General features: G+C 40.5%; 1 protein-coding gene and 1 long non-coding RNA gene across 5 annotated transcripts in view; one reads left to right on the top strand and one right to left on the bottom strand.

Annotated features, from left to right (window-relative positions):
- Window positions 1-14,508, top strand: part of homer1b (homer scaffold protein 1b) — a 45,897-nt gene extending 31,389 nt beyond the window's left edge. For both annotated transcript variants that reach the window (XM_088994261.1, XM_088994259.1), the window contains 4 exons: window positions 7,606-7,762; window positions 8,787-8,897; window positions 8,972-9,052; window positions 9,126-14,508. In XM_088994261.1, coding sequence (XP_088850387.1) covers window positions 7,606-7,762; window positions 8,787-8,897; window positions 8,972-9,052; window positions 9,126-9,317 — 541 coding nt within the window. In that variant the 3' untranslated portion in view covers window positions 9,318-14,508. The remainder of the gene's footprint in view (window positions 1-7,605; window positions 7,763-8,786; window positions 8,898-8,971; window positions 9,053-9,125) is intronic.
- On the bottom strand, window positions 2,765-5,693 carry LOC148899181 (uncharacterized). 3 transcript variants are annotated; one of them, XR_016114695.1, is made up of 4 exons: window positions 5,402-5,693; window positions 5,038-5,300; window positions 4,292-4,553; window positions 2,765-3,905 (listed from the first exon to the last, which is right to left on the bottom strand). It is a non-coding gene; the product is annotated as an uncharacterized LOC148899181 (long non-coding RNA). The 3 variants fall into 3 exon arrangements; XR_016114697.1 differs by having other exon boundaries at window positions 2,766-3,801; XR_016114696.1 differs by lacking the exon at window positions 2,765-3,905 and having other exon boundaries at window positions 3,960-4,553; window positions 5,402-5,691.
- Window positions 14,509-14,603: the final 95 nt, after the last annotated feature.

Below are 14,603 nucleotides of genomic sequence, written 5' to 3'. Positions count from 1 at the left end.
TCTCATGTGTTTCCCCTCAAGGGAGCAGTTTAAGACTTGTCGGGTGTGCTCTTTCTGATAGGGCAGTCATTACATGGCTGACTACTGCTGTACAGAAATACAATAAATATTCAGGTTAAAAAAGAGAGATGAGGCTAAACACTTATAAATATGCATGCCATGACTTTTGGATATGGTGATATTTGGATGCATTGATTGAACTTGTCGCTCATGGACCAATATGACTCTAAAGTGGGTCTCAAGAAATTTGGGGTGGGTCAAATATTAGATGTATACTTGTTGAGAAACTTGTATTTCTTATCATATTAGCCAACTTCAATGCGTTGTTTTTGACATCCAACTCTAATGATGTGTGTATTTATGACAGTGCATGCTGTTTTATTGTTCTTCTCTGTAGTGGTTTATGTGATTTGTGACAGTGCTAATCTGATCCAGTTCCAATGTTGTGAGATCAGATATCAAATATTTGAGTGGGATGCACTCATGAGGTTTCTGTCCAAAAAGGTGGATTGTTTTATAAGACTTATACAACATAATGTGGGCAGTGGGTGGATGGAAAAAGGCAGATCTTTCTCTCTTCTCTCTCTCTCTCTCTCTCTCTCTCTCTCTCTCTCTCTCTCGCCTCTCTCTCTCTCTCTCTCTCCCTCTCTCTCTCTCTCGCCTCTCTCTCTCTCTCTCTCTCTCTCTCTCTCTCTCTCTCTCTCTCTCTCTCTCTCTCGCTCTCGCCCTCTCTCTCTTTCTCACCCTCTCTCTCATGACAAAATTGAGCTGCTCTCTTTGTGAGGAATGTATCATTTTCTGTCACCTCACTGTAATCTTGTACCAATCTTTTCAATTTCCCTCAGTCATCTGAATTAAAGGTGTCAATCTTGTAATGTATTATCATTCAATAGTTCCAAATGAAAGTACAGGTCGGAAGGCTTTGGTGGGGATTTAATCATATGCTTCCAAATGGGTTTAAAATCTTAAAGTGTGAATGCTTTGGAATTCCCAGTATTCCATCATGAATTCTTTATAGCTCCAGAGAAGCTGTGTGCCGAGAGGGAGGCTTGTAGTGAGGTGTATGTGTGTGTGCGTGTGCGTGTGTGCGCACGTGTATGCGCATGTGTATGCGCATGTGTGTGCGCATGTGTGTACGCATGTGTGTGTGCGTGCGACCTCACTCTGGAACTCGCCATTGCAGGCTTGATGGACGTAACAAGCTAACCTCATTTTAAAGACATACAAGATGCAAAAGGTGTTGCTGCAGTATTCTACGCTTGTCTCTTTACATTACGTGCTGCACTGAAATAATTTGTTGAATTGACATGTTAAAATTCTGTAGCGACATTGGTTGCATCCATTCAAATAAGGTTTCATCAGCATGAATACGATTTTATTTTGTGAAATATTCACATTTGTCAAATGTGATTTTAATATCTATAAATAGTTTCTATACATTTTTAATGTAAATGCCTTTTTGGGATGGTCTCAGTAATATTTTAGATCAGTCAACCTTGTTTGCGCCACGGACCGGTTTAATGTCAGACAATATTTTCACGCACCGGTGGATAAATACGTTTGATTTTTACTCATTTTGCTAGCTTACGGTGGGCTAATTTTAGCGGTATGTATCACGTGATCTAGACAAGCGTTTTGAGATGCGTCAAGAGTCATAACGGATGTAAGCTGGTAATTTTTCATGTTTCAAAATAAAACATAGTTCGGTCTCAGATAATAAATAAAACGGAAATTATGTAAATTATGTATTCTTTCTGCGCGGCCCGGTACCAAATGACCCACGGACCGGTAGTGGTCCACTGCCCGGGGGTTGGGGACCTCTGTTTTAGATGATAGTTCAGCAGGGTATATGACATACTGTATTTTCTCATGTATAAGACGCACCCAGAAGCCTTCATTTTCTTCAAATCGCAATCAGATGATGATCCTGCGCCTTATACACAGGTGTGCCTTATATGTGAAGAAATATTGAGCCACAACAGGTCTCGCAACTACTGTCGGCAGCCACCGACTCTATTTTCCCCTGTAGAAGAAGTAGTGCGTCACCCCACCCTCTCCTGCAGCGTCTTATACTGTGGTGTCCCTTATATTTGGAAACATTTTATATCATTGCACATTATATTTGGAAAACCTTTCTTATCTATCTATCTATCTATCTATCTATCTATCTATCTATCTATCTATCTATCTATCTATCTATCTATCTATCTATCTATCTATCTATCTATCTATCTGCATTTCATTTCTAAACGCCATTCAAAACTCTCAAGGTCACTTTACAATCACATAATCAGTTTTTCTGTGGGTGAGCAGCGGCAGCCACACGCGCCAGCATTCACTCAACCCGAAAGTAAATACATAGAATGCTAGCTAATAGATAACTAGCTAGATAGTTAGCTAGATAGCTATATAGCTAATCGATAGCCAGCTAGATTGCAAATACATAACAAATAGACAGCTAGGTCGCTAATAGATGACAAATAGATAGCTAGGTATATATGGAAACATTTTGAAAATATACCATTCATTGGGGTGCGCCTTCTACTCTAGTGCGCCTTATATACCGGGAAATACATCCGTGTAAGCTCTCAGTCGTACAAGAGTGGTCCATCGATGAGAAGGTTTCGTCAGCCGTCATCTGTACTTCTGTACTTTAAAAAGTACAGATGACGGCTGACGAAACCTTCTCATCGACCGGGAAATACAGTCCTTCATTACAGTGTGGTGTGCTATAATGTAGACTGCAGAGGAAAAACAACTTTCATTTTGTTAAGACCAACTTTCATCTAGTTAAGACAGAAAACTGGTGAAAAAAAGCTTGTTTAAATTGGTTTATTTTGACAGAAAGAAGGAAGCCTGAAATATATATTAAAAGGCAAAATTAAATATACAGATGTCATGATTTTAAGTTATGGCGAGGAGGTTAATTGAAAATTAGAAATTTTATGTATGTATGAATGTGAGTGTGAATGTTATTTTTTGTTATTTTCTTGTTGATTGGATTTTGGATTGGATTCATATACCGTCTAATTTTTTTCCTGGTGTCTGTCAAAGGGCATTCTTCATTAATCCGCACTGATAAATAATTCATGATACAGATTCATCAAATAAAAATTTAGTTTACCCTAACTCTAAATTTTGTTTTGGATTTTATTTTTTCATTATCACAGACACTTTTTGCTAGGCAATGGTTATCGGGTTTAGTCAAAAGTCAAAGTCAAAGTCAGCTTTATTGTCAAATATGCTAATATGCATGACATACAGCACAGATTAAATTAATGTCCTCTCGGACCCAGCGTGCAAGACATGCAAGGCACTTATAACGTGGCTAAAAAGACATACAATTGACAACAGACAATACATGTAATTTCTGTATATAAAGTGAGGTAGTGTCGTATGGAAAGTGAGGCAGTGACGTATGTAAAGTGAGGAAGTGACGTATATAAAGTGACGTCATGTAGTAATGCAAAAACGAACAACAAGAAAGGGTTGAAGTGAGGTCTTGCAGAAAAAAATGAGAAAGAAGAAAAAAATAGAGTTCAGGGTGATCGTACAGCATGTAGCGTGTACTCAGAGTTCGGTGAGTGTGGCAGTGGGAAGGGGCAGGCTGGGCAGGGCTGAGAGGGAGTTGAGTCTCCGGACTGCCTGGTGGCAGAAACTGTCCTTGAGCCTGCTGGTCTTGGCTCGGAGACTCCGCAGTCTCCGACCCGATGGCAGCAGGCTGAAGAGGCTGTGGGAGGGGTGGGTGGGATCGCCAGCGATCCGGATGGCTCTGCGGGTGAGGCGGGTGTTGTAGATGTCCTGAAGGGGGGGGGAGAGAGACACCGATGATCTTCTCAGCTGTCCTTTAGGTATAAGGCCTTACACAAAACTGCAATATGTTGCAAAAACTCTGGGCTGTCCCACTGGACAGAGAAATAACACACACAAAGAAAACAATTGTAAAACAACGCACAAAATGACACCGGAAGAATATTTTATTTCGACACACTTGAACCACTGCTCTGTATTAAATATAATACAAACAAACAGAAAGACAACTGCCCCTTTTGTGTATAATCAGCATTGTATATACAATATAATACAATACATATTGATTTATATAGCTCTCTAACAACAGCTGAAGTTGCAGGGTTTTACGAATGTACTTTTTCAACTTTCATATCGAAATGGCACTCGTTTTGTGTTTGCGTGTGGAATCAGATGATTTTTTTTTAATCCAGCGTAGGCCCTTGTGTGTGAGTTCTAGGGGCAGAAGCAGCTAGTGGAGCATGTCAGACATCTTTTATACCGCTTGATGTGTTGTAGGGCTCCGAGGAGTTTCATTTCATTTTTTTTCCCCTGCCGTGGTCTTGAGTGAACGGGGGCGTTGCGTATGCCAAACGTCACGGCGCCTTGAGCGCCTTCCTCCGCTGCTGCCATGGCAACTGCTTCTTGAAAGGTGCGCAGCGAGGGGGAAGAAGTAACCTGACGATGCAGCCACGTCAGGGCACGGGTGACGCAGAAAAGAACTCCGGAATCACACACATTGAGTTGATCCTTTGAGGGTATGCCTATATAGGAGATTTAAAACACAAGACAACAATAATTGGTTGGATCAAGAATTATGGAATCACAGCAGTGTGTACAAACCATGCACGTGGTTAAAAGTGATGAATTAAAAATAAACAAATAAATAAATACCCACACAAATAACTACATAAATAAATAAATATAAACAAATAAATACCCACACTAATAAATAAATAAATATGTGAATATGTCGATAAATAAATATAAACCATACTAATAAATAAATGAATGAATAAATACATACATAATAAATAGACAAAAATAAATAGATACATAATAAATGAATATACAAACACATAAATACCCACACCAATAAATAAATAAATAAATAAATATGTAATTAAACAAATAAACAACCATACTAATAAACAAACAAACAAATGAATTAATAAATAAATATGTAAATACATAAACAATCATCCATATGAATGAATGAATGAATAGATAAATAAATAAATAAATAACCTTTTCCTTTCGGCTTTTCCCTTCAAGGGGTCGCCACAGGGAATCAATATCCTCCATCTTCAGAGAGAGGTTCATAGCTGCTCGCCCACAGAAAAACTGATCCTGTGACTGTAAAGTGACCTTGAGAGTTTTGAAAGGCGCTTAGAAATGAAATGTATTATTATTATAAATCAATCAATCAATCAATCGAGGGAGAGAGAGAGAGATACAAATAATTAAACTTTTCAAACTTTTGCATCAAGCCTGGTCCGTTGAAAATAACTCTATAACAGACAAACAAACACAACAACAACAATACAATTGAGTCAAAGTAAAACAACATCACCAATGTTATTAAACAATTCCCAAACAATAAAGAACTTACCCCCCATTTGCCCTACACGCTTCCGACATTGTTCAGAGCTCAAATTCAGCCTCCAGTCACAGTCAATTAATGGTGATAACCGTCATATTTTGCCATTTATTTCTCCATCGCTTGCTTTTTGCCTTGTCCGTCTGACTCCGTCTTTACTTCTTGACGTCCCGCCTAGCTCTCCTGTTCTCCGAGTGCCTGTGTGGGGTTTATACGTTGACTTGCCTCGGTGACAGCATGTGTGTGCGTGTGTTTCTGTCTGTCGGTTCAAATGTGTAGGACGGCGTGTCGTCTCCCTCCTATGCGTCACACAGACGCGCTCGCGCTCTGAGAGGGGGCGGCTGTTGTGTAAGAAGTGAAGGTGCCGTAGGAGTGTTGAGTGAATTAGATCAGGGATTTTTCTCCTTTACTGTTGACAGACTGGGTGCTGATGGAAATACAGTAGTGGCATTCTCCACATACACACAAAGTTATTGGACTGGATTGGATTAGCCTTTATTAGTCTCGCAGTGGAGAAATGTACATTTAATTGCTAAAAAAAAAGTTGTGAAAGGAAGAGGAAGCGAAAGGAAGAAGTAGAAAAACAAAATACTGGAGCTGCTATAAAGGCAGCCTCTCTCCCGGCGCCATCTTGAAGTCAAAACAACAACAAAAAATAAAAATAATGTGGCACAACACAAAAGACACAGACAGTCATTCAATTTTAAGCACTTTCTGCATCATTTTTGTTACATAACACAGTTCTAGATGAAAGAGGGGAGGATCAAAGCATCCTTTTCACCAGTAGATCAGGGACGTCATGGTGAAATGAGCATGTCTACTACAAGCTAAATGTTGAAAGAAAATGTGAAGCTGTAGCATCAATTGTAAAAAAAAAAAAAGTTTCACATCTCCTGTCACATGTAAATCTGCTTCAATTTTAAGCTGCGACCATTCCACATATGCCTTGGCGCTCTGCGCTGACGCTCCTTTCGTCTCATCGCAGGCTCCTCAAGCCATGCATCCAACCAGCCGCAGAGTGTCTGCTGAACAAAGTGGGGCTGTGAAAATGCTGCCCATTACAGGCGCAAAAAAAGTCCAATCACCCCAGAGCTGTCCAGCGATGGCATAGAGACATTCCTCCCAATCAAAAACGGTGCTGGCATATTCGTTCTGCCTAAAAGGCACAACCGCTCAGTAGAGTCTTCTTCTTGATGAATGTTGTGGCCAAAAATGCTGAAAAACAATCCGTATCCGTTCCACACGACGCACAACAACTCAAAGTGACAAAAAAAAAACACACACAAAAAAAACACAAAAACAACAAAACAAGCGGGGCTTGTGAGAGCACTTGCTGACAGCTGCCTACTCGGGCGCCATCTTGGACTTCTTTTAAGTGCTTTTTTTGTGCTGAGGAGAGGGTAGAACAGAAAAACTCTATTCTGAATTTGCAATTTTGTCACCCAAAACTGTTTTTCCTTCTCCCACGAGCAGGTCATTTGCATGAAAAGCTGATTCACATTTCTTCACTTTCTCCCCTTAGTTGTTTTTTTACTCTCCTAATGGATCTGGACCAGATTAGGCCTCAGACTGTCTGGGGATATAATCTCAGATTATAGTAGATTTGTCAGATGGCTACTATATGGTAGGGTTGCTTCCGGTCGTGGGGGCTACTGAAGTCTTTGTTCGCATGGATAGAGCATTAGATGTGTATTTGAATGGATGAATGAATGGTTATGGTGAGCGGATTGGATGGTTGGTTGGGCGTGGGTGGATGTATTGGTGCTATGAATGTCAGTGTCCAACTCTATCTTAATATATAAACATAGAAGGGCTGGATGACGGATGGTGGGTTAATAATGGACGGATGTAAAAATCTGTAGGTTGAGTAGATAGATGGATCATCGGCACAAGGATGTACTTATAATGAATGGATGCATTGATGGTAAATGGAATGGCTTAATGTGTACAGATGATTAGTGGATTGATAGATTGGTCTGTAGCTTGCTCAGTGGATGTATGGGAAGCTGTTGGATGGATTAAGAGAGACAGCAGATGGACAATAGAATGAAATCAAATTGGTGGATGGATAAGTGGATTGATGCAAGGAAGTCTGATAGATTACATGCACCCCCTGCGATGTTTGACTGTGCCATGTGAAATTGTAACGCTTGCTATTGACTGCCAGACTTTGTTTGAGTCAATTTGTGATTGCCGTGTATGATTTTGTCCCGCAGCCCAGCCATGACAAAACACTGGGAAGCCGAGTTGGAGGCACTGAAGGGGAATAATGCTAAGCTAACGGCAGCGCTGCTGGAGTCGACTGCAAACGTCAAACAGTGGAAGCAACAACTGGCTGCCTACCAGGAGGAGGCAGAGAGGCTACATAAACGAGTAAGCAAGGCAAGGGGGTTGGGGGGGGGGGGGGCAAGGTGACTTGTTCTTTTTTATAGGCAAAATATATTTGGTACAAGATAAAACTCTCATCGTGTGAGGCTTTGGAGAGGGAACTAAAGAAGTGTTTTGGCGTTCAGATGAAGAGCAGCTAGTCATGATAATTTTCATTAAGTTTCATTAAACCCGTGTCTCTCTATGGAGCTGAATTATCAAGTTGGTTCTTTTAGATGAAAAGGTTTCTTCAGTCGTCATCTGTACTTCTTTGAAGGTGCCGGACATTTTGTTCCTCATCCAAAGAGCTTCGTCAACGAAATAAAGTGGTGCTGGTAACTCTGGCCTTAAATATATCACTAATGGACAGAGGTGACTGTGCCAGACCTCTGCTCTGATAGGTCCCTGCTCGAAGGCTGGCAAAGCAGTAGACTACTCCCTGATGCTAATCAGATTACTCCTTGTGTTCTATCTGATGACCTCTAATGTTCTATGGCTCTGATTGCCCCATTAGCTCTAGTATCACCTCATCAGCATGACTAAGCCTACGTGGTAATGCCCTAAGAAGTTTGTTGTAAGAACCTTCTAAATTAAATGTCACCATTGTGGGACTATTAAAGGTTTTCTGATTTTAATTAAACCTCAAACCACCTGTCGTGGCGACAGTGAGGTTGCAATCTTTGAAAGGGGAGTAAAAGATGCAATTTTTGTAAAACAGCAAAACCCTTCACTACATTGCCATGGCGGTTTAAGGTTTAATTTAGACCGTGCTTACAACAGACTTCTTAGGTCATTACCACCTAGGCTTAGAACAAGGTGAAACCAGAGCCAGGGTCTGGCACCGTCACCTCTGTCCATTAGGGATATATTTAAGTCCAGAGTTACTATGACAACTTTAGTTCCCTGACGAAGCTGTTCGGATGAGGAGCAAAAAGACCGACACCTTCAAAGATGACAGCTGAAGAAAGCTTTTCATCGATGCACCACTCCTGTACGACTGAGAGCCTACACAGACATTTTGTCCTTTTAGGTGACAGAACTCGAATGCCAGAGCAACCAAAGCCCAGCCATCAAATCCCAGAAGACAGAACTCAACCAAACCATCGAGGAACTGGAGGCGACACTGAGAGACAAAGAGGAGGCGAGTTTGTGTCCAAAACCCACACGTTACTGTCTTGTTTTCCCACCGTTTTAATGTCTCTTGTCATTTTCCAGGAAATGGAAAAATTAAAAGAGGAATTGGAAAACATGAATGACCTCATGGAGCAGAAAGACACCCTCTCTCAGAAACTGGAGGTGACCCCTCGTCCTTTTGAATTATAGATGCTCATAATGTCCCAAATGTGCCCATTTGCTTTTGCTTCAAAAGGAGACGGAGCTCCGCAGTCGCGTCCTGGAGCAGCAACTGGCCGGGGCCGAGCAGCGACTGGAGGAGACACAAGAGGAGCAGGAGAATTTCAGGAAGGGTCTCCGAACGATGCTGGAGTTGCTGGATGGCAAAATCTTTGAGCTGACGGAGCTCAGAGACACCCTGGCCCGACTCATAGAGGAAGCCAGTTAAGAACAGGAGCTGCCACACATCTCCATTACAGAGCCATACAACCATTCACACGACCTTCCTCATGCACCGTGACCACGATGACGCTTGAGAGCCACTGACCAGCTGAATGAGGTCCTGCCCCTCACAGATTGGATCAAGAGAGTCATTGAAACTGAGTATCATTCCCTCTTTCCATTTTCAATTGGACATATCAAAACATCCTATATTATTCTATATTCTTATATATATTCTAGATTATTAACTGTACCGTATTGTCCGGTGTATAAAGCACACTGGAGTATAAAGCGCACCGCCAATGAATGGTGAATTTTCAAACCTTTTCCATATGTAAGGCCCACCGGGGTATAAGGCGCACCCCTAATTAATGGTGTATTTTCATTTTTTCCATATATAAGGCGCACCGGACTATAAGGCACACATTCAATGCAGTACGTAGGGGTTACGCAAGACTTCTTCTACAGGGGGAAATGGAGTCTGGCTGCTGACAGTAGTTGAGAGACCTGTTGTGGCTCAATATGACTTCATATGTAAGGCACACCTGCGGAAAAGGCACATCTTTTGAAAAACAATCAAGGCTTTTGGATGCGCTTTACACACCAGAAAATACAGTAATTTGTTATGAGTAGGTCCACTCTGTCGCCATCCACTGGTCAGTATGAGGAATATTGGCGCGACAATATCCGATAATTTAAATCAGATAAAATGTTTGGATTTGAGTCTTATGCGTCGTTCTATTTTTATTTTATTTTATTTATTTATTTATTTACATATTTAGTTATTCGTTTGTTTGTTTATTTATTTATTTGTAGGGATTTTCGATGTGCAAAATAATACAAATTCTTCTTCTTCTTCTTTATTATTATTATTATTATTATTATTATTATTATTGTTGTTGTTGTTATTTATCAGTCACGTTTTAATTTCTTTTCTTTTTTTATTGCCAATCGATAATGGAAAGAAGAGACGGTACTTGCGTTTTAAAGGGCATCTCGTTGAATTACATTTTTGTGAAGCAAACTCCAAGGCACTCTCACACACCCACACGCCCTCTCCCACACTCCCACTTACTGTGCCTCAGCGCCATCTGTTTTTTGACTGCAAGAACTACACAACATCGCAGCTTGCAGCAGCCGCATCGTGATTTTTCACTCGGCCCTGACAAACGTGGGAAGTCATGAGGAACAAAAAAACGTTGCCAAAGTTGCCAGATCTTCTCAAACAGGGACTCAGCGACACTGATTCAAAGTGACTCGACTGTACAAAGAAGCAACAGTCACCAGAGAGTGAAAGGACAACGTTCCACAAAAATGCATAGGAACATCACAGAATGCTTTCAAGTGTGGACACAAGAGCTGTCAGCCTGTCACCAAACTCCATTACGATAAGTTGATGCGCCACCAGCAGTTCTTGGTCATACTTGGATAGCCGTGGCCTTTCATATGAAAAACAAACAAAAAATATCAGTGGGGCATTGATTGACCTTTTACAGTAGATGGACACCTCGGCGATCAGAGGGGTTGATTAAAACTTCTCCATTAAAATGTAATGCAAAATTAATCATTAAAAATATTTAAATACAACACACACCACATTTTAGTGAACATTTTGGGTTCTGTCGTTGTCAATTAATTGTAAAATCTGTTTTGTTCAGCTACACAACCACTTTCTTCTTTGTCTGATCACAGACCCCCTTGCAAAATATGATACAGAGGGAGAGTACAGATTTGTGTTTTTTTTTAATCACTCCTCCATTAATCCCTGATAAACTCACTTATTCCATTTTGTTTGTTTGTTTATTTTATTTTGTTTTTGCACAAGTCACAGCCCCAAATAATATATATTCTAAGTCACGGGTGTCAAAGTCATCATTTTATTCGGCCCGTGAAAGCAAATCAAACTTCAAATTTCATGATCCTTGCTGAAGTCCAAACACACATTTCAAATTTTTAAACCACTACAACAGTCATTATTCTTCACCTCATATTTGAACACTAGTTATTTGTCAATTAGTTGTGCATTCTGTTTGTAATACGTGGAGGAGATTAAACATTCTAGTGGTTTCCCCAAATTAATAACGGCCCCAGAGAGGAAACTGTAACTACAAAGTTGGCCCAAAGCAAAAAATGAGTTGGACACCCCTCTACTAAGTATTGCTTTGGCACCATCCTGTGGAAATCAACTATGTTGAAGTGGGTTGAGGGGCTTCATGTAATGTTTTTTTTTGCCATCTTGTGACATCGATGAGAAGGTTGGATGGACCACTCCTGTACGACTGAGAGCTTACACAGACATCTTGTGACATCTATAAGTATTTTTTAACTTTTTGAGCGGGTGTCAATTACTTACACTGCTGAGCTATTGTGTGATGGACAGTACTTTTACTTCCAATTCCTCTTTTGACAATTCAGAAGGAAAAATAACACATACAAGTCCGAGAACAACCAAATTGTAACCTTAACAAAGGCTGAAATCATATGTCATCAAGCACAGCAATGAACGTGGATTAAGTAGATAGCTGGGATTCTGGGATTGTGTAACGACTCGTTGCCAAGAAGAATTCATGAAAAAAAAAAACAATCACGTACAGTGGCACTTTGGGCTAGGGGGGCTCTAATGCCCCACACAGCAAAAAAGGATGGCAGCAACATAAGATTTTAAGAAGTTAGGCTTTAAGTTATATTTTTATTTAAAGGACAACCGACACCATTTTTTTGTTTCCTGACATCAGAAAAACGTTTTATAGCATCTAAAATACCCAAAACACGCAGGCTGATATTTTTAGTCAAATGCAAATGCAAGTGTCCAAAAACTACTTCAAAATGACCTCACAGAGTTTCAGTTTCAGAAAGTCCCGCTCCCTTGTTCGTGACGTCACGTCAGGACATCTTGCCTTGCTCTAGAATCAAAACAATGGCTTCAGATTCGGAGAAGACGCTTTCTTGTTACTCATCCAGTTATGAATATGATTCAAATAGTTCTGAAGAGGAAAGCATAAATGTTTGCAATCGATTAAAGAAGTCCTTCCGTATCATTTTGAGGCATCTGGACTCCAATGTAGTGTCCCAGAAAATGCACAAGATGGTCATTTGAAGCGATTTTACAAATTATGGACAGAACTTGTCCAGAGGCGTCGGTTGTCCTTTAAAGCAGTGGTCCCCAACCTTTTTTTGCACCATGGACCGGTTTAATGTCAGACAATATTTTCACGGACCGGCGGATAAAGAAACTTTCCAAAGATGTCTGTTTTTTACTCATTTTGCTAGTTTACGGTGGGCTAATCTTAGCGGTATGTATCACGTGACCTAGACAAGCGTTTTTGCACGCGTCAAGAATAAGTCATAGACGGATGTAATCTGGTAATTTTTCATTTTTCATTTTGTGTAAATTATGTATTCTTTCTGCGCGGCCCGGTACCAAATGACCCATGGACCGGTACCGGTCCGCGGCCCGGGGGTTGGGGAACTCTGCTTTAAAGTATAAAGAGGTACCTTGACTTCAAAGTTGTGTTTGTTTCACTCGTAAATCAAGGTACCTTTGTATACATAAATTACATTCTGGAATCATTACTACGTGTCTTAGTTTTTTTTCCACCACAGTGCCATCTGCTGTTTCTGGTGGTCATTGCCCCCAATTGCCACTTGCTTGATCAAAGATGTAAACCACAGGTGTCAAAGCTAAGGCCCGGGGGCCAAATCTGGCCCACCACATCATTTTATTCGGCTTGCGAAAACAAATCAAACGTGTCCAAATATTCCCATGTAAACCACAATAACAGACATTATTTTTAACTTCAAATCTTAAAACTCGTTATTCATTAATTTGTTGTGCACTCTATTTGTATAATGTGGAGGGGATGGAACATTCGAATGGCTTCCCCAAATTCATAACGGCTCCTGAGAGGAAACTGTAACTACAATGTGCCCTACAGCAAAAAGAATGAGTTTAACACGCTCAATGTAAACCTTCCATCGCTGTTATTGTGCCACAAGGACATTTCGGAAAGCTGGATGGGGCTTCGCATCCAGACTGCTTCCGCCATCACAGGCAACTGAGCTAGCTGTCTTCCTGCCAAACTCAGTGTGTGTGTGTGTGCGTGTGTATGTGTGGAGCTTTTAACTTTGAGTCCTTCAGTTGAAAAGTGTGCCTTCCAAGCACACGCCACCTAATATACCGCATCTTTTTACATACAATGTGTTTATTTGTGCTATGAGAGTGCATATTTTTAGGGGACACCCCCCCCCCCCCCCCCCCCAAACACACACACGCGCGCATACACACTGAGCAATACCAGACTGGCTCTGCTCTATAGAACAAGTATATGTCATTCTATCAGGTACTTTTATTTCTCAAATGGACTGCACACATCATTGCAGCTAATCCACACCCGACCAACAGGAAGTGAAACCGCTGTTGACCGCTAATCTGTGTGGCAGCCTTGCTGGTCAAAGCGGTGCATCTCGAAGGGCTTTTCGAGTGTTCAATCCACTTGTTGTATCAAGTGACTTTACACCTTCGGTGAAACTGGCCACATCTGTGGGAGAACACAGAACTTTTTCCCTCTTTTTTTTACACTGGAAATACAGTAGTCGTGATGACATTAGAGATCCATATACGACAACTTTGTACTGGTGTAAATGAATGGACGGTGACTTATTGTTGTGTATTAACCCATGGAAAAGTGTTACTGTAAATTTGACTTTTTAAGCAACCCTCTTGTCTATATCGAAACTGAAAAAGCTTAACAGTGCAATACTCTTATATTTACTGGGTTAATTATGATGATTATTATCTTCTGAAAATCTTTGCCTTTTGACGTTCTCCATTTTTTTTTAAACTACACACAAAATGCTGCAACTTCTACAGTCACATCATGTGTAACCACACACTTTTTAACCACATGATGTAACTTTCACATGAGAATTCTCTATTTAAAGTAGTTAGTTGCACAGGTTAATACACTGGAATAAGGCCCATGTATCAAAATGTTCTTTTGTACTAGAACACCTAAATATAACATGCTTAAATTGCTGACGAATGCCTTTGTACAGTAGTGGATATAAGAAGCTTTTTGTTTTGTAATGTATGGTATTTAATGTAGGTGACATTATTGTATTTAGAGGTGTGAGAAGACTGGCAATATTTTTGACTATTTAAAGTAATTTTGAACTCATGATATTAAAAACATACCTCAGGATAATGGTGTTTGTACACTGGTCAGGACTTAATGAAAATGAAGAACTTTTTGGAACAAACTCAGTGGACAAACATGGAATTTGGATTCAGAGA

The sequence above is a fragment of the Hippocampus bargibanti genome, linkage group LG04 (assembly GCF_051943395.1).
Source record: "Hippocampus bargibanti isolate YZ-2025 linkage group LG04, ASM5194339v1, whole genome shotgun sequence".
Taxonomy (NCBI): Eukaryota; Metazoa; Chordata; class Actinopteri; order Syngnathiformes; family Syngnathidae; genus Hippocampus; species Hippocampus bargibanti.
Note: the sequence above shows the minus strand (reverse complement) of the source record. Positions and strands in the feature narration are given on the sequence as shown.